At 42.8% G+C, this 19,662-nt stretch overlaps 1 protein-coding gene across 5 annotated transcripts in view; it reads right to left on the reverse strand.

The window, feature by feature from the left end:
- The window catches only part of MYOF (myoferlin), a 178,939-nt gene that overhangs the window by 118,428 nt on the left and 40,849 nt on the right, over positions 1 to 19,662 (reverse strand). For all 5 annotated transcript variants that reach the window (XM_061402820.1, XM_061402819.1, XM_061402822.1 and 2 more), the window contains exons 4-5: positions 8,887 to 8,995; positions 6,006 to 6,093 (exon numbers count right to left, since the gene is read on the reverse strand). In XM_061402820.1, the coding sequence (XP_061258804.1) occupies positions 6,006 to 6,093; positions 8,887 to 8,995 (197 nt within the window). The remainder of the gene's footprint in view (positions 1 to 6,005; positions 6,094 to 8,886; positions 8,996 to 19,662) is intronic.

Consider the following 19,662-nt stretch of genomic DNA (forward strand, 5'->3'; position numbering starts at 1 on the left):
GGAAACAGTGGAAACAGTGTCAGACTTTATTTTTCTGGGCTCCAAAATCACTGCAGATGGTGACTGCAGCCATGAAATTAAAAGACGCTTACTCCTTGGAAAGAAAGTTATGACCAACCTAGATAGCATATTCAAAAACAGAGACATTACTTTGCCAACAAAGGTTTGTCTAGTCAAGGCTATGGTTTTTCCTAAGGTCATGTATGGATGTGAGAGTTGGACTGTGGAGAAGGCTGAGCGCCAAAGAATTGATGCTTTTGAACTGTGGTGTTGGAGAAGATTCTTGAGAGTCCCTTGGACTGCAAGGAGATCCAACCAGTCCATTCTGAAGGAGATCAGCCTTGGGATTTCTTTGGAAGGAATGATGCTAAAGCTGAAACTCCAGTACTTTGGCCACCTCATGCGAAGAGTTGACTCACTGGAAAAGACTCTGATGCTGGGAGGGATTGGGGGCAGGAGGAGAAGGGGATGACAGAGGATGAGATGGCTGGATGGCATCAGTGACTCAATGGACGTGAGTCTCAGTGAACTCCGGGAGTTGGTGATGGACAGGGAGGCCTGGCGTGTTGTGATTCATGGGGTCGCAAAGAGTCGGACACGACTGAGCGACTGATCTGATCTGAACATTGCTCTTAAAGAGTATTTAAGAAAAAAAAAAAAAAAAAGCCTCCAGATTGTTTCATTCCCATAATCTATGGTCATAATTAGTTTCTTCAATTTGCAGAGCTGAATTTTTCTGAACGTCTGCACTTCTGTGTTCTATCCTTAATATTTCCAACCACTATGTGGATGGTAACCTTAAAAATCAACATCAGTAGTGGTCGACAGTGGTTACCACAGGAGGGTGGCACTGTGAGAGGTCTGTATGTTCTTATGTCTTATATTCCCTGTGTTTATAATTTTATAAGCAGATACTGCTTTTGAACTGAAAAAACACCCCCAACAAAGTCACATTTTAAACTTTGAAAAGATGTATTTAAATTAGAGGGAGTGGACTCATTACTTTTATATAAAATTGTAACATTTTTTAAAGAGTCAATTTAAGGGAAGTGATGGGACTTTCCTGGCGGGCCAGTGCAGTAGTTAAGACTTTGCCTTTGAATGCAGATGGTGCTGATCTCTAATCAGAGAGCTAAGATCCCCAAAGTCTCATGGTCCAAAAGCAAGACATAAAACAGAAACAATAGTGTAACAGATTAAAGACTTTAAAAGTGGTCCACATAAAAAAAAAAAAAAAAAAAAAACTTAAAAAAAAATTTAAGGGAAGTGGAAAAACCAATTTCTGGGCCTGATCGTCTGTATGTTAAAGTCTGTGATGGCAGGAGGTACGGTTGCCCTGCTGTCATTTCTCTGTCTCACGTTTGTCAGACCTATTTCCTCCAAGACTGTAAGCTGTTGGTTTTTTGTTCCTAGGGTCTTCCCTAGCATTGAGTTGTACTAAGGACTCAAAGATATCCTTGCTTAGTTGAATTGTCATATTAAGACAAAAAGAGTTTTATCTTAACACATCCAGATAATCTAGAACATTCAGAGTTTTTTAAGTGTTGAACAAAAGTTTCTTTTAGCCAGATTATGAAATCAATATTCAGAATGCTACCCTTAACCCAGTCATGGTGAAGGTTACTCTTGTAGAACAAAGGCAGTACTTCCGGATCAAAGAAACCTGTTCATTTTTTGAATAGAGAAATTTCACTCTGTCATTTCACACTTTAACACACAATTGTCCTGTGTACACAGCTCATCAACATTCTTTGTTTGAAATTCAAATAAACAGAACCCAAGTTCTGGCTCATTTCCTATCTTCATCCAGCAGTATCAGATATTAAAAAGAATTTATGAAGCAGATCTTGGCCACCTGCCACAGAACCTGCTGGGAGTCAGCTTCCTAAGAGGATGGGAGACTCAATCCATAAGCATTGCTGGAGCTCCGTGCTACCCAGACAACCCACGAGGAGAAGGAGCCTCGGGCAAAGGGAGTCTGGATGCAAGGGTTTTCTCCCCAGTGAGTTTAAAAGTTCAAGAGTTGATGTTTTTCTCATTGCTAAGGAAGCAGCCTTTGCTCCAGGGAAATGGCATGTTTTCTGACCTTGGGCTCACAAGGGTCTGTCTCAGGAGATGGGACCTCTGCCTGTACTCCCAACAGCTTGGTAAACTGCTTATTCTCAAAATCTTCCTGGTCCACTAAGACACAATCCGTTGTTTTTTTTTTCCTGATATTTAACAAGAAAGCACTTAGTCATCTCAGCGTGACTCAGATCATTCTTTTCTAATAGCTCTCCTTTTTAGAAGAAACAATTTGAATGTTCATAAAGACTGAGGCACTCAACTGAGCTCATGACTACAAGTCATCCAGAATTATTTTTTGTACAAATAAAGACCACATTCATGTAGGACTTACTCTAGGACAGGCACTGGGCTGAGTGCTTTCTATGCATTATCTCATTTAATCTTTCCAGACGATGTCCTACTATGTTCCTCACCTTACAGTAAAAGAAAACAGAGATTCAGAAAGGCTAATGACTTAACCAAGGTCACATGGCTAACTAACAACAGACAGAGAATCCAGCCTGTGGAGGCCGGTCTGACTCCAAAACCCTTGCTGTTATCCATAATGTTATACCTTCAGGAAAAGTCTTGTCTCCAAACCTGGCTGAAAGTTCCTGGAGAGCAGGAGCTGTATCTTAAAGAATTCACCACCCTCAGCACTGCAGCACCAAGCAATGAATCAGAATACCCAACAACCAATTTCTTTACTCCATAAATATTCAATACTAAGAATCTGTGTGGTGCTAGTTCACTGTAAACTATAAGTTTATGCTTTCTACTTGAATGAACCTCAGAGCTATTTTTCCCCCCCCTCTAAAGGCCCAGCTGAAAGGGTATCACAAAAGGGCCCTTTATCCTGGCTCTTGAAATGGAATAAAGACAATGAAACTGCCTTTTATCTACCAGTATACAAGGGCTTCCCTGGTGGCTCAGACAGTGAAGAATCTACTTGCAATGAGGGAGACCCAGGTTCAATCCCTGGGTTGGGAAGATCTGGAGAAGGGAGTGGCTTCACTCCAATATTATGGCTCCACTAAATACTGGCTCTGCTTCTTTATTCTTGCCTGGAGAATTCCACCAACAGAGGAGTCTGCAAAGAGTCAGACTCGACTGAGCGACTTTCACTTTCACTATACAGGGTTGAATAGTGTCCTCTCAAAAGCCATGTCCATCTGTAACCTCAGAATGTGACCTTGTTTGGAATAGGGTCTTGCAGGCATAATCAAGTTAACCGGAGATCACACTGGATTAGGGTGGACTGAATCCAATGCCTGGTGTCCAAATAAGATGAGAAATTTGGTCACGGACATGCAGAGAGCACCATGTGAGACTGAGACACCAGGGAGAACATGATGTGATGACAGAGGTGGGGATGGGAGTGATGCGTCTACAAGCCACGGGACACCAAGAACTGGCAGCAACCCCCAGAAGCTGGGACAGAAACACGGAACAGTCCTTAGAGGGAACCAAGCATTGGACACTTTGACTCCAGACATCTAGGCTCCAGAACTAGAGAGGACACATTTCCATTGGTCGAGCCACTAGTTTCTTATTACCTTATCACAGCAGCCTTAGGAAACTAAGAAACAGGAAACAGGGAGTGGCTTAGGGAAAATATCAGGGTAAGAAAAGGCACCCTGGTTCCCCCAATTCAGTGGCTCCAGCAGACAGCCCACCAGTTGAGGGTGCATTTTTTGGGCCAAAAAGTACCCACTGTCCTTCCCAGGCCAGAGCAAATGCTGATGACTGTAGGCATCGGCGGAGGCGGCAGGAAGGATAGGGTTGGACCACTCGGTCCATCCCCTCATGGAGTGCTGCTCAGGACCCCACTTTCCTCTGTGGTGCATCTGTCATCACTGCTGTGACAGCAAAGGGAGCCACAGATGTTCCTGAGCCATTGCCAGGCCCTTGTGAGGCCGAGAGAGTTAGAGGACCAAGCAGCGTGCCTGAGGTGCCACTGGGAAGAGGGTGAAGGCAGAGGGCATTGCTGGTGTGTTGGTGTCCTTATAAGAGGTAAGGGGCTATGTCAGTCATAACTATCTCTGAGGAGGAAGGAGCCAGGTAACTAATGCTGAACACACAACTTCCGGGTCAATAAATAGGTCCAAACCATAATAGTGAGCCATCTGCAGGGTGGGTGAGTGGGGGCAATGGCTGGGATGAGACTGAGGCAGACAGAAAGTCACACAGGAAGGGGACAGACACTACGAGACAGGAAAGGAGGTGCTGCTGCAGGTGCTGAGAAAACCCGTTAGGTGGTCAAAGCACTGAGTTCTGAGAAATGCAGAGAAGGTAGGTCCTGAGAACCAAGACTGGCAGGAACCAGGGTTACGGCACCCCCCCCAGGAAGGAGAGTGCCCAGGTGGCAGTGAGCATGGCGGGGTGAGTAGGCCCTCCCTTCCTGGGGTGCACGGCAAGGCTGGGGTGACACACCTTCAGGCAGAAGAAGGCACAGAGAGACATGAAGCATCGTGTCACCCTGGAAAGATACCAGGAGGAGGTCGGACTCCGCTGTGTGAAAGGCCTGACTGTCTTATAGATGTCCATCCACCTGCAGCCCCAAATTTACCCTGAGACCCAACCCCATCCAGAGCAGCACCCTGAATGACGCACAGCCCACGTCCAAGAACAAGGAGCACAAGGTGGGTTGTGCAGCCAGAAGCACTTGGTTAAAAGAGAGGGGGGCTGTTGGGAGGTGGGAAGGGGTTGTGGCCAAGGGGGAGAGAGGGGCTTCAACCCGTGAGACAGGAGACTGAGCGCACAGCCTGGTGATGGCACATTTAGGAGGTGCAGACATGTGAAGGGAGAGACCACTCCTGAGACTCACAACCAGCTGACATCGTCCAGGGTGCAAGCTACAAACCCTAAGCAAAGCCTTGCCTGGGATGTCCTGCTGGAGTCTGTGTGCTGGGCGGTCTCATGAGGCTGCTCAATCAGGTACCCAAGCAGGAACCTAGGAGGCTTTCCAGAATAGACGCCCCACTTATGTCCTGCCTTTTGTCTGTATAACAGCTTTAGTCAAAGAACAAATTTCATCAGAGAAGTGAGAACATGCAGAAAGAACAGTAAAGCCAGACAAAATAATAATACTTTAGCTATGAAGCAAAGTCAAAGACCTTTAGTTCTTCAAGGACTATATAGATAATATTCTGAGCCACGTCCTTTGAGCTGTTTTGCAGATACTGGAACCCCAACCAGGAGGAAGAAGCTCACTGTATGCTGCCCACAAGCACATGGACCCCAGACCGGTTGGAACCAGAAGGTCGATGATGCTGACTCCCAATTACCTCACCACCAACCAATCAGAAGAATGTCCACGAGCTGATCACACCCCACTCCTTGAACACTGTGACTCCTCACTACTTCCTCCAGGGTGAGACACACAGTCTTGAGGCATTAGCCAGCTGTGGCCCTTTCGCCTGGCAAAACAATAAAGCTATTTCTTTCTACTTGATCCAAAACTCTTTAATCTAGCACCCATGTACAGAGGCTGAATTTCAGGAACAGCAAGGAACTGTCTCAGTCTCTTCTCCTTTAAAGGGTATTTGGTAGACTCTTGTAATGTCCCAATTCAGGGCAGCTCCACCTGCCTCCCGGGGCCCTGTCTAGCTAGGCAGGGAAGTTTAGAGATTCTGAAAGTGAATAGTGAAAATGTTAGTCACTCAGTCATGTCCAGCTCTTTGCGACTCTATGGAAAGTAGCCCACCAGCCTCCTCTGTCTATGGAATTCTCCAGGCAAGAATACTGGTTTGGGTAGTAATTCCCTTCTCCAGGGGATCTTCCCAACCCAGAGATGGAACCTGGGTCTCCTGCATTGCAGGCAGATTCTTTACTGAGTGAACCACCAGGGAAGCCCATAGTGTCTAGTGACAAGAAAGCTTTCCTGGAGAGTCCTTGTGTCCCTTTAGTAGATTCCCCTACTAAAGGCATAGGCTGGGCCTTCAGGAGAGTCAGCTTACCTCCCGTGCCTGGCACGCTGGTCCCACCGGGGTCATTTGGATGTGGAGCTGAAGGTGGATGATAGCCAATCACCAGGTCAATTGTGGCCTGGGTAGAAAAATTCATTGCAGATAGAATCAGTGCAGGGCATCAAAATGCTTCAGACACAACACAAATCAATTCAGCAGCAGTAACAGTTTTCAAAGGAGTGAGCAGGGGGATAGGAAAGTGAGAAGAGAGAGAGAAGGGTGACACACCCTCCTTGTCTTCCCAAACACGAGCCCAGGTGAACTGGAAACACTTGCAAAAGCAGGTACCGCTACAGGCTGCCAAGTGTATTATTGCTAAGGGGCAGCCTCATAAACCGGAGGAAAGCTATGACAAGCAAGCAAGAACTTGTCACGAGCCTCCTTCCTAGGCTGTAGATGGCCTCCAATCACAGAATGACAGTCCCAGAGGCTCATTCTAAGTGATTAAGGTTTTTGTTCACTCACTGACATCTTTGCTAGTTGCTAAAATTAATTTTTACACTTCTTTCCAAAAAGATTTTTATGTGGCTAACAAAAAGTAATAGAATAATGTGATTCATAAAATGGGGTTCAAAAAGGGGAAACAAGTCTGATGAAAGAGGAAACAAATAGGCAAAATATGAAACTGAACATAAGTACCACTCCTCTTGCATTAAATATGACCCCAAGTTGGCTAGAAGCCAAGGGAAGTAGAAGATCAGAAAATGTTACATAAACTTTCATTATCAGAAAGGAAGAAACATACTAAACTCATTATAGGAAATAAAATTATGTCCATTTAAAAAATCTGAGTTAAATTTCTCATGTGGAGCATTATTTTAGTGCAGAGTTTCCTATACTTTCATATTTAGTGAACTGATAAAATTTCAAAAGAGTTTGCTAGTGGGACTCAACATTGGGTCACTAATTTTATTTTGTCAAACGCATGCCCACAACTACCATCTACTGTTATAAGCATTTCACAAAATAAAGGATCTCAACAGCAAGAATGAGGATGGATAAATCTCAGAATAAAAGATGTCCTTTGAAAATAAGAATGGGGCACACTCACACTCTACCCAGGTTATCAGATAAAATATAGGGCATAAAACTGGGGACATACCTATCCTACAAAATGACTCATTGTTTATCTGAAATTCAAATTTAAATGCCATCTCCCACGCTTTCATTTGCTGCTACTTTTGCTACACCTGGTAAACTCTAACACACACACATTTATTATGTATTGCCCTGCTTTTTCCCACCTGTCTAGTCATCAGTGAATATTCCCACATGGATCAGCACATTCTTTGCCAACTTAGGAACTATAACCTGGGAGACACTGAACAGGAAAGCAAATGATGTCTCTGGCAGCAGTCTCTTGGCAAATACAGAATTGGAAGAACAGTGTCTCATGGCTACAAGTGAACAATAGGAAAACTGAATGCAATGAGGAGCTCAACTGCCAAACTTAATCCAAGAATTCAACCTTCAAACCCTAGAAGAGTCCATGAATGGCTTGACCATCAATGGTTTCCCAATAACCTCAGGATTCTCAGAGGTGCTGAAGGCCCCCTAATAGGGGTGAGATGATACCAGGGGGCCAGGACCTTACACTTCCTTACTCCATTCAGTCACCACAGTTCTGCCATTTCAGGGTTCTACATACACTTGCCTTCTCTGCTTTAAAGAGAAGAAAAATACCCAGAAACATCACTGCCTTGTTACATCTTCCCTTAGTATCATTTCTGACAGTCAGGTTTTGGGTAGACAGATGAGAGCTGACATTCTGAATCCACGTTTTATGATTAAAAGCAAACCTATACGTTTTGGAGACTAGACTAGCAAAACCGACATTCCTAATGGGCATTAACGTATTCTTGCCTACAGGGAGGGCCTCTTTTACTTTAAACTTTCTCCCATTTGCCCAGGCTCCCACGCAAAATAAATTGTTCGGAAAATGAAGGCATCAGAGGTTAACAAGGCAAGCTTTATGAGTGCTTGTTAGTAATCTTAGAAATCTGATTTAACTGGTGGCTCAGTAGCAAAGAGTCCACCTGCCAATGCAGGAGACATGAGTTTGATCCCTGGCCCAGGAAGACCCCATGTGCTGCAGAGCAACTAAACCCATGAGCCACAACTACGAAGCCTGTGCTTTAGAGTCTGAGAAACACAACTACTGAGCCCATGTGTTGCAAGTACTGAAGCCTGGGCACCCTAGAGCCTGAGCTCAGCAAGAAGAGAAGCCACTGCAATGAGAAGCCTGTGTGCCGAACTACAGAATAGCCCGCATAGCAGTGAAGATACAGCACAACCAAAATATAAATAAGTACACTTTTTTTTTTTTAAATCTGAGAGTTGTGATACTTGAGTCAAATTTTTTATAGCACATTTCAGAAAGTCTCTCTCTCTCTGCTGGTCTTATATCAGACAATATCAGTGTATACTTATTTAGAGAGGCTGTGATCAGAAAACATTCAGCTGCCAATACAAGTATAAAAATCATGATATGAACATCTTGATATTCTGGTCTAATATTAATGAATTACCTTCTACAGAATGTTTCAAAGTGTGTCTGACACACGAGCTACACTCACCACACAAATGTTAACACCTAAGTGAATACGCACAGAGCTGTACCAAGCGAGGGTCCCACTCGAGCTATAGGATTCTGCCACAGAAAATCAAGTTTATCTAACCTGCAGTATTGTCAGTAAGAGTATAGGATGAGGCCATATCATTTGCAAATACACCTATTTACCTCAAAAACAATAGGTTTGTATATGTGTGTTTGTGTGTGTAGTGAGCTAATTATAATGTCACACTTATCTTAATGAATCTTTGTGCTTAACCATCTCACTCCAAAGCCATTCAACAAGAGGGAAATGCTCACCCCAGTCTCTTGTCCCCTTTCGTTTAGCAGGGAGACCAGTTTGTAGGGCAGTGATCTGCTCTGGTCACCCATCAGGTCCTTCAGGGCTATGGTGGCCGTGCCAATTAACCTGCAGGGAAAAGAGAAAGTGCAAAGTAAACTACATAAGAGGCGTATTTCCATTTATTCATTGGACCTCCCAATTCTCTTACTGTTCATATGTCATCATTAAAAATCACTCATAATGAAACGTGGGCCATTTTGTGCTCTCCTTAGCAGGATATTTTGACAGCAATCACATATTAGCTATTACTTCTCCATAACAAGCAGTCATTTCAAGAATCACACTATGATGCCTGTGAAATTTCAAGTCACAAATGAAATCAATGGGTGAGAGACAAAGCCCTGAAGAATCCAGGGAGAGAGAAAAATAGGACAAAATTTAGGCATTCTTCTGCAATGGAAATTTCAAAGAACTCATAAAACATTGCCTACTCGAGGGTGGGACGATATGAGAGAATAGCATTAAAACATGTATATTACCATATGTAAAATAGATGACCAGTGCAAGTTCGATGCATGAAGCAGGGCACTCAAAGCTGGTACTCTGGGACAACCCAGAGGAATCGGATGGGGAGGGAGGTGGGTGGAGGTTTCAGGATGGGGGGACACCTGTACACCCGTGGCTGATTCATGTTGATGTATGGAGAAAACCACCACAATATTGTAAAGAAACTAGCCTCCAATTAAAATAAATTAAAACAAAAAACAACAACAACAAAAAACTGCCTACTGTAAAAAACATCCCAAGTTGACCTTCTTGAAGTGTAAATAGGTTGCTAGTTTACTGACGGGGGAGCTTGTTAAGCAAATGCTATGGAGCATCATTCAAAAGTTGGATGTATGTACTTATCTCTCTTCCAAGACCCAAGGGACTATATTCAGCCTCTACCACTTAGCCATCCACCTCTTGTATTTTTTTGTTATATTCATTCATTAGTTTTATTCATTCGTTAGTGATAACATACAGTATATTTGCCTTTTTCTCTCTGACTTTTTTCACTCACTAAGCATAATACCCTCTAGGTCTGTCCATGTTGTGCAAATGACAAAACTGCATTCTCTTTCATGGTTAACATTCCATTGAGTGTGTGTGTGTGTGTGTGTGCGCCACATCTTCTTTAGTCATTCATCGGCTGATGAACACTTAGGTTGCTTCCATATCTTGGCTATTGTAAATAATACTGCTACAAACATGGGGGTGCAGATATCTCATTGAATTAGAGTTTTTCTTTTTTTTGGATATATATCCAAGTAAACTTGCTGGATCCTATGGTCGCTCTATTTCTAGTTTTTTGAGGAACCTCCATGCTGTTCTCCATAGAGCCTGCACCAATTTATAATTACAACAGCGTACTGGGCTTCCCTTTTCTCCAGATCCCTGCCAACACTTGTTACCTGTGATCTTTCTGATGATGGCCATGCTGACAGGTGTTGAGTGATATCTCACTGTGGTTCTGACCATCTACCTCAGTGCACACAGCATACTGGTGCGGAAGTACACCTGTGTTTCTCCTCACCAGAGTAAAGCTCCTCGAAGTGTTTCCTGTTGTTCATTACTCTAACCCCAGAGCTTGGGACATAGTTTTTTTTATTAATAGAAATTTACTGAATGAAGGAAAGAAACATTTTTTGTAGTTAGGACACATGATCAAAAAACAATTTTAGAGAACACACAGCCCCAGGGAGTTAGTCAATACAAAAGTGTAACCTGTGAAATACAGTCTGTAAATTGGAGGTTATAAAGTATTACATGATATAAAAGTGGGTGAATTGAAGGAGATCCTTTCATGAGTGAAAGTCACTCAACTGATTCCAACTCTTTGCAATCTCATAGACTATACAGTCCATAGATTTCTCCAGGCCAGAATACTGGAGTGGGTAGCCTTTCCCTTCTCCAGAGGATCTTCCCAACCCAGCAATCAAACCCAGGTCTCTCGCATTGCAGGCGGATTCTTTACCAGCTGAGCCACAAGGGAAGCCCAAGAATACTGAAGTGGGTAGCCTATCCCTTCTCTAGCGGATCTTCTCGACCCAGGAATTGAACTGAGGTCTCTTGCATTGCAGGCAGATTCTTTACCAACTGAGCTATCAGGGAAGCCCTTTTGTAAAATGTAATCAAAAGCAAAGAGAGTCCAGGGGTGTGCTCTCAGTATAGATACTGAAAAAGGAAAACAGACATAGTAAGAATTTTTAGATGTTATTTACTTATATCTTGTCTATATTTGCAGTGACTTATACCAACCAATAGCAGATATGATAGCATGGAATATCATTAGAATAAATGAGAAAGCTAAACATCAAGTCTTCAAAACAACAGAAGAAATTCCTTATATCGAAAAACCCATTGTGAGGAAACTCTAGTTGAGAATAAAAAAAAACTTTGGGCTTTCAGGCAAAAACAAATTAAAAAATGTTCCCCCTGTGGAGAAATATTCATTGTATTTAAAAATGTAGTACATTTCCTTTTAAAAATCAGGAAGTGAAAGTTGATGTCAACATAGATACATTATTTTTAAACTGACATATATCTGTATTCTCCTCCCCGACTCGGACCTCAGAAATTGGACCAGATTGTAGATATGGGTTCTGTCATCCAACCACATATGTCCAGTGACTCGGAATAAGTGACTTCACTTTCTGTGCATAGGTATATTGTGCTGTGCTTAGTCACTCAGTCGTGTCATATTCTTTGTGACCCCATGGACTGTAGCCCACCTGGCTCCTCTGTCCATGGGATTCTCCAGGCAAGAATACTTGAGTGGGTTGCCATGCCCTCCTCATAGATATACTGCACAAGACCAAAGATTGCGATGGGGCCCTGTATCACAGAATTTACCCAACAATGTGAACCATTTGCACATGGTTTCTTGGAAGAGTGCACCAACTTGGACCAGATACACACACAACATTAAATCAACCATGATGGGTTCTCATCTCTTCTAATATCACAAGTAGAGTCAGTTAATGACAATGGAAAAGAAAAATTTTGCTTCCAGAAGATTAAGAGTGAACTTTTCAGCCCTTTTAGGTCAATATAGAAATTCTCTCTGTTAATGCTGAGAATTGATGGGACCTTTACAGAGTAATTTTTCAGATCAGTATGTTCATTCAGTATGTTAGCTTGCTTTTTTATTTTAACATGAGTATGTTCTCTTCTCACTTGGATTTTTATTTTCCTGATATATTGAGGACAAGAAGCTGTCCAGGACTCCATTTCCACCTGATGAAACAGGGAATCATCACACAAAGTGAGACCACTTGAAAATCTCTTCCACGTCTCCCTCAGCTGCACAGGGTGTGAGTTTTCATGAACTTTTCCCCATATTTTAAGACAGTAGGCCAAGGGGTTGGCCAACTTGTTTTGTTTTTTAAAAACAATAAAAAATTTTGAAAACTTTCTCCAAACATACAATACATACAGATGGCCAACACATGAAAAAAATGCTCAACATTAATTATTAGAGAAATGAAAATTAAAACTACAATGAGGTATCACCTCACAATGGTCAGAATGGCCATCATCAAAAAATCTAAAAACAATAAAAGCTGGAGAGGATGTGGAGAAAAGGGAACCCTCTTGCACTGTTGGGAATGTAAATTGATATAGCCACTATGGAAAGCAGTATAGAGATGCCTTTAAAAACTAGGAATAAAACTACCATATGACCCAGCAATCCCACTAGTAGGCATATACCTCAAGAAAGCCATAATTGAAAAAGACACATGTATCCCAATGTTCACTGTACCCCTAATCGCAATAGCCAGGCCATAGAAGCAACCTAGACATCCAACAGCAGATGAATGGCTAAAGAAGTAGTGGTACATGAATACAAAGGAATATTACTCAGACATAAAAAGGAAAGAATTTGAGTCAGTTGAAATGAAGTGAATGAACTTAGAGCCTGTTGTACAGAAGGAAGCAGATCATAAAAAGAAAAACAAATATCATATATTAACACATACATATGAAATATAGAAAAAAATAGTACTGATGAACCTATTGCAGGGCAGGAATAGAGATGCAGACATAGAAGACAGATTTGTGGACACAGTGGGGGAAGGGGAGGGGAGAACAAATCGAGATAGTAGCACTGACACATATACACCGCTGCTGCTACTGCTGCTAAGTCGCTTCAGTCGTGTCCGACTCTGTGCGACCCCATAGACGGCTGAATAAAATGGGAAACCACTGTATAATGCAGGGAGCTCAATCAGGGGCTCTGTAATGACCTAGAGGGGTGGGATAGGGTGGGTGGCTGGGAGGGAGGCTCAAGATGGATGGAATGTATGTATACTTATGGCTGATTCACATTGTTATATGGCAGAAACCAACACAACACTGTAATTATCCTCCAATTAAAAATAAATTGAAAATAATAGAGCCCAACAATGAGGAATTTGAATAAGAAATTGAAATGTCATTTGTCAAATGTCTGATGGAAAAATCAATCAAGTGGAATTATTTACTTTGGTAGCCAACTGTGATAGCCTGAAAAGATATGTTTTTGTTCCTTCAAAGTAAAATTAAAGTTAGAAAATGTTCAAGTCTAAAAAATGTGACAACTACAAGTTTAAAAGCTATATAACTGGTACTCACCCTGAAAGACATGGAAACAACAATAGATTTTCTTCCTCATGCTTCCATGATTCATAACCTAACTTTATGATTAAAATCGTAATACTGTACATTGAACATGTACTAATCTGCTTTCGCTAAAGCTTAAATGACCTGAATCTTTATTAACAATATATAATTCCCAGAACAAAACAAAAAACACATGATGGACACTGCTGAAGTAGAAAACGGGCTGGTCTGGAGTTGGATGGAAATTTATTAACATCCACCCCAGGTCAGTAGGTGCATAATATGCTACTGGAGATCAGCGAAGAAGTAACTCCAGAAAGAATGAAGGGATGGAGCCAAAGCAAAAACAACACCCAGTTGTGGATGGGACTGGTAATAGAAGCTAGGTTCAATGCTATAAAGAGCAATATTGCATAGGAACCTGGAATGTTAGGTCTATGAATCAAGGCAAATTGGAAGTGGTCAAACAGGAGATGGCAAGAGTTAACATCGACATTCTAGGAATCAAAGAACTAAGACGGACTGGAATGGGTGAATTTAACTCAGATGACCATTATATCTACTATTGTGGGCAGGAATCTCTTAGAAGAAATGGAGTAGCTATCATAGTCAACAAGAGAGTCTGAAATGCAGTACTTGGATGCAATCTCAAAAACGACAGAATGATCTCTGTTCGTTTCCAAGGCAAACCATTTGATATCACGGTATTCCAAGTCTATGCCCCAACCAGTAACACTGAAGAAGCTGAAGTTGAACAGTTCTATGAAGACCTACAAGACCTTCTAGAACTAACAGCCAAAAAAGATGTCCTTTTAATTATAGGGGACTGGAATGCAGAAGTAGGAAGTCAAGAAACACCGCGAGTAACAGGCAAATTTGGCCATGGAATACGGAATGAAGCAGGGCGAAAGCTAATAGAGTTTTGCCAAGAGAATACATGGGTCATAGCAAACACCCTCTTTCAACAACACAAGAGAAGACACTACACATGGACATCACCAGATGGCCAACACCAAAATCAGACTAATTATATTCTTTGCAGCCAAAGATGGAGAAGTTCTATACAGTCAGCAAACACAAGACCAGGAGATGACTGTGGCTCAGATCATGAACTCCTTATTGCCAAATTTAGACTTACATTGAAGGAAGTGGAGAAAACCACTAGACCATTCAGTTCAGTTCAGTTCAGTCTCTCAGTCGTGTCCAACTCTTCGCGTCCCCATGAACTGCAACACACCAGGCCTCCCTGACCATCACCGACTCCCGGAGTTCACTCAGACTCACATCCATCGAGTCAGTGATGCCATCCAGCCATCTCATCCTCTGTCGTCCCCTTCTCCTCCTGCCCCCAATCCCTCCCAGCATCAGAGTCTTTTCCAGTGAGTCAACTCTTCGCATGACATGGCCAAAGTACTGGAGTTTCAGGTATGACCTAAATCAAATCCCTTATGATTATACAGTAGAAGTGAGAAATAGATTTAAGGGACTAGATCTGATAGATAGAGTGCCTGATGAACTATGGATGGAGGTTCGTGACATTGTACAGGAGACAGGAATCAAGACCATCCCCAAGAAAAAGAAATGCAAAAAAGCAAAATGGCTGTCCAAGGAGGCCTTACAAATAGCTGTGAAAAGAAGGGAAGTGAAAAGCAAAGGAGAAAAGGAAAGATATACCCATTTGAATGCAGAGTTCCAAAGAATAGCAAGGAGATATAAAAAAGTCTTCCTCAGTGATCAATGCAAAGAAATAGAGGAAAACAATAGAATGGGAAAGACTAGAGATCTCTTCAAGAAAATTAGAGATACCAAGAGAATATTTCATGCAAAGATGGGCTCAATAAAGAACAGAAATGGTAGGGACCTAACAGAAGCAGAAGATATTAAGAAGAGGTGGCAAGAATACACAGAAGAACTGTACAAAAAAGATCTTCACGACCCAGATAATCACGATGGTGTGATCACTGACCTAGAGCCAGACATCCTGGAATGTGAAGTCAAGTGGGCCTTAGAAAGCATCACTATGAACAAAGGTAGTGGAGGTGATGGAATTCCAGTTGAGCTTTCAAATCCTGAAAGATGATGCTGTGAAAGTGCTGCACTCAATATGCCAGCAAATTTGGAAAACTCAGCAGTGGCCACAGGACTGGAAAAGGTCAGTTTTCATTCCAATTCCAAAGAAAGGCAATGCCAAGGAATGCTCAAACTACCACACAATTGCACTCATCTCACATGCTAGTATGGACAAGGCAATGGCAACCCACTTCAGTATTCTTGCCTGGAAAATTCCATGGACGGAGGAGCCTGGTAGGCTGCAGTCTGTGGAGTCCCTAAGAGTCGGACACAACTGAGTGACTTCGCTTTCACTTTTCACTTTCATGCATTGGAGAAGGAAATGCAACCCACTCCAGTGTTCTTGCCTGGAGAATCCCAGGGACAGGGGAGCCTGGTGGGCTGCCGTCTCTAGGGTTGCACAGAGTCAGACACAACTGAAGCGACTTAGCAGCAGCAGCAGCACATGCTAGTAAAGTGATGCTTAAAATTCTCCAAGCCAGGCTTCAGCAATACGTGAACCCTGAACTTCCAGATGTTCAAGATGGTTTTCGAAAAGGCAGAGGAACCAGAGATCAAATTGCCAACATCTGCTGGATCATCGAAAAAGCAAGAGAGTTCCAGAAAAACATCTATTTCTGCTTTATTGACTATGCCAAAGCCTTTGACTGTGTGGATCACAATAAACTGTGGAAAATTCTGAAAGAGATGGGAATACCAGACCATCTGACCTGCCTCTTGAGAAACTTGTGTGCAGGTCAGGAAGCAACAGTTAGAACTGGACATGGAACAACAGACTGGTTCCAAATAGGAAAAGGAGTATGTCAAGGCTGTATATTGTCACCCTACTTATTTAACTTATATGCAGAGTACATCATGAGAAACGCTGGGCTGGAAGAGGCACAAGCTGGAGTCAAGACTGCCTGGAGAAATATCAATAACCTCAGATACGCAGATGACACCACCCTTATGGCAGAAAGTGAAGAGGAACTAAAAAGCCTCTTGATGAAAGTGAAAGTGGAGAGTGAAAAAGTTGGCTTAAAGCTCAACATTCAGAAAACTAAGATCATGGCATCTGATCCCATCACTTCATGGGAAATAGATGGGGAAACAGTGGCTAATTTTATTTTAGGGGGCTCCAAAATTACTGCAGATGGTGATTGCAGCCATGAAATTAAAAGACGCTTACTCCTTGGAAGGAAAGTTATGACCAACCTAGACAGCATATTAAAAAGCAGAGACATTACTTGGTCAACAAAGGTCCATCTAGTCAAGGCTATGGTTTTTCCAGTGGTCACTCCAGTGTTCTTGCCTGGAGAATCCCAAGGACGGGGGAGCCTGGTGGGCTGCCGTCTATGGGGTCACACAGAGTCAGACACAACTGAAGCGACTTAGCAGCAGCAGCAGCAGCATGTATGGATGTGAGAGTTGGACTATAAAGAAAGCTGAGCACCAAAGAATTGATGCTTTTGAACTGTGGCGTTGGAGAAGACTCTTGAGAGTCCCTTGGACTGCAAAAAGATTAGTCCTGGGTGTTCATCGGAAGGACTGATGTTGAAGCTGAAACTCCAGTACTTTGGCCAACTGATGTGAAGAGCTGACTCATTTGAAAAGCCCCTGATACTGGAAAAGATTGAGGGCAGGAGGAGAAGGGGACAGCAGAGGATGAGATGGTTGGATGGCATCACCGACTCAATGGACATGGGTTTGGGTGAACTCCAGGAGTTGGTAATGGACAGGAAGACCTAGCGTGCTACAGTTCATGGGGTCACAAAGTCGGACATGACTGAGTGACTGAACTGAACTGAATACCACTAACAATTTGAACTAGATATTCTTTGTTTTGGAGAGCTGTCCTGAACCTTGTCAGGTGTTCAGCACCCCTGGCCTCTACCTACTAGAACATGCCTATAACATTGCCAGTTGTCCCCTGGTGAAACATCACAGGTTGAGAATCATTGGATTGGACAAATTTTGTTCTAGACCTAACTCAGTGTCCCAGCTTCCTTTGAGATCTTGGCTAAGTCACCCAAATCTGAGCCCTCTTCATTATCTGCAAATGAGTAGATTGAAATAATTCCTCACACACTTTTTAGCTCTGGAAGTCTACTACTGGCTTACACATCAATGCTCCTAAAGTGAAAGTGAAAAGTGTTAGTTGCTCAGTCCTGTCCAACTCTCAGCAACTCCATGGACTGTAGCTACCAGGCTCCTCTGTCCATGGGATTTCCCAGGGAAGAACACTGGAGCGTGTTGCCATTGCCTCCTCCAGGGGATTTTCTCAACCCAGATCTCCCACATTGCAGGCAGATTCTTTACTGTCTGAGCCACCAGGGAAGCCCCATCAATGTTCTTGTGTATGTCTATTCAGAAGACTATCTCATGTTACATATTTCTCTTAAAGGCTTTGTTGATTTGTACGGGTTGGGGGGGGGGTGGGGGGGGGAATATCTAGAATATCTCCATAATGAACAATCCAGAATAGTAGGCAAGCTTTCTGCCTTCAAAGGTATTGGTCTATAACATTAGGAGTCAAATGTAGATTCCCACAGGGTGTCAGGAGGAAAGGTGAGGCCAATAACAGAAATGTGGAATACAGTGAGTGTTAGGTAAGACAATAAGGAGTGATGGGATTGTGGTTAACTGGGGAGAGCAGGCTTGCCTAAAACACAAAGCCATCTGCTGGCCCTTTATGGCCCTGAAAGGTTTTACAGCCTCCGTTCTGACTCATCCAATATCTGCTCCTTTTCCTTCCCCATGAGAGGGTGTAAAGGGTGGAACACATAACAGACCAGGAATGGAACGAAAATTTAGCAAATCACAAAGTCTGACCACAATTCCTTCCTCCAGGAACCTTTAGTCTCCTTTCTTAAGATTTGCTTTTTCATTATAAAATTCTTAGGTTTGGGGGTCTGGGGGAAGGAGATGTGAAAGAAATCTTACATTTCTTTTTATGCAGTAAAGATGGTGTATGTTTAGATGAAAGCCTAGAAAGAGTTTAATCCCCCAAATATTTTTCACAGTACAGTGAGCCGAAGAAAAACGTAAATGTTTACAACTTCTAAGAGATTTCACTGTAAGTTGAAGAACACATCCCCTATAGTGAGTCTGAACTCTAATAGGACTCTGAAGGCAAGGCTGGCCTGGCCTGTTTTCTATGATGTTGCCTGGATACAAAATACAGTGAGAGACTGGGAAATGATGACTTGGCCTCCTACACAGGGAATAACAGTTCAGTCGGACCACAAGCCAATTTCCTTTAAAGGCGGTGACATTAAACCAAAAGCCCTTTTTCTTTCATATTAGTAATGCTATAAATAAGCTAAAATGTTATGGTGTGACAGTAATGAGGAATCTTTGCCCTGTGTTTTCATAGAACAATACGAGTCTCCCCCATTGACTCCACCCAACACTAAAACAGATGGACCACATCTCAAAAAGAAACTTTATAGTGAAAGAATCTCAAGGCTCTCCCCTTTCCCCGTGGAGTTAATAGACAGCAGATGAATTCTGAAATGAAGAACCAGTCCTGCTCCTATTCCTTCCAGCCCATGATCACTCATATAGTTTGTTGTTGGTTCTCTATGTGACATCAAACTCATTCTAAGCCATAGAAGCGACTACTTCAAAGTTAGATGTTAGGTTTGGGGGAAATGAAGAGTTTAAACCAGTCAACTCAATCATGCAAGTGTTGGTCAAGAACTTTGTTTTCTTTCTTGTTGAAACTGAGTCTAGTGTGTTTAAAAGAGAAATGGAAAACATTCTCCCCCCTGGCCTGAACGCAAATGTTAACAGCCGCATGCCACTGCCGTGAGTAACGGCTTTGCTGGCCGAGTTCTTAATCAGGGGAGCTCACATCTAGCAAGCTGTTCTGTGCACCAGGCCACAGCATAGGAAGGTTTACTGGAAATTCCCTCATGAAGGAAAGGAAAAATAAGTTGGAGGCTGGAAAGTAAATCACACACTGTTTCTGCTCCCTGGGGCTGCAGTACTCCAACTTTCCATCCTCCTAGGGGGAATGACAAGCCCCAGCTCGGCCAGGGACAAACACTTTTCTGAACAGCCCTCTGGTCTCCTGCAGGACCGTGATCTGCCCACCC

Source organism: Bos javanicus, chromosome 26, assembly GCF_032452875.1.
Source record: "Bos javanicus breed banteng chromosome 26, ARS-OSU_banteng_1.0, whole genome shotgun sequence".
In the NCBI taxonomy this organism is placed as follows: Eukaryota; Metazoa; Chordata; class Mammalia; order Artiodactyla; family Bovidae; genus Bos; species Bos javanicus.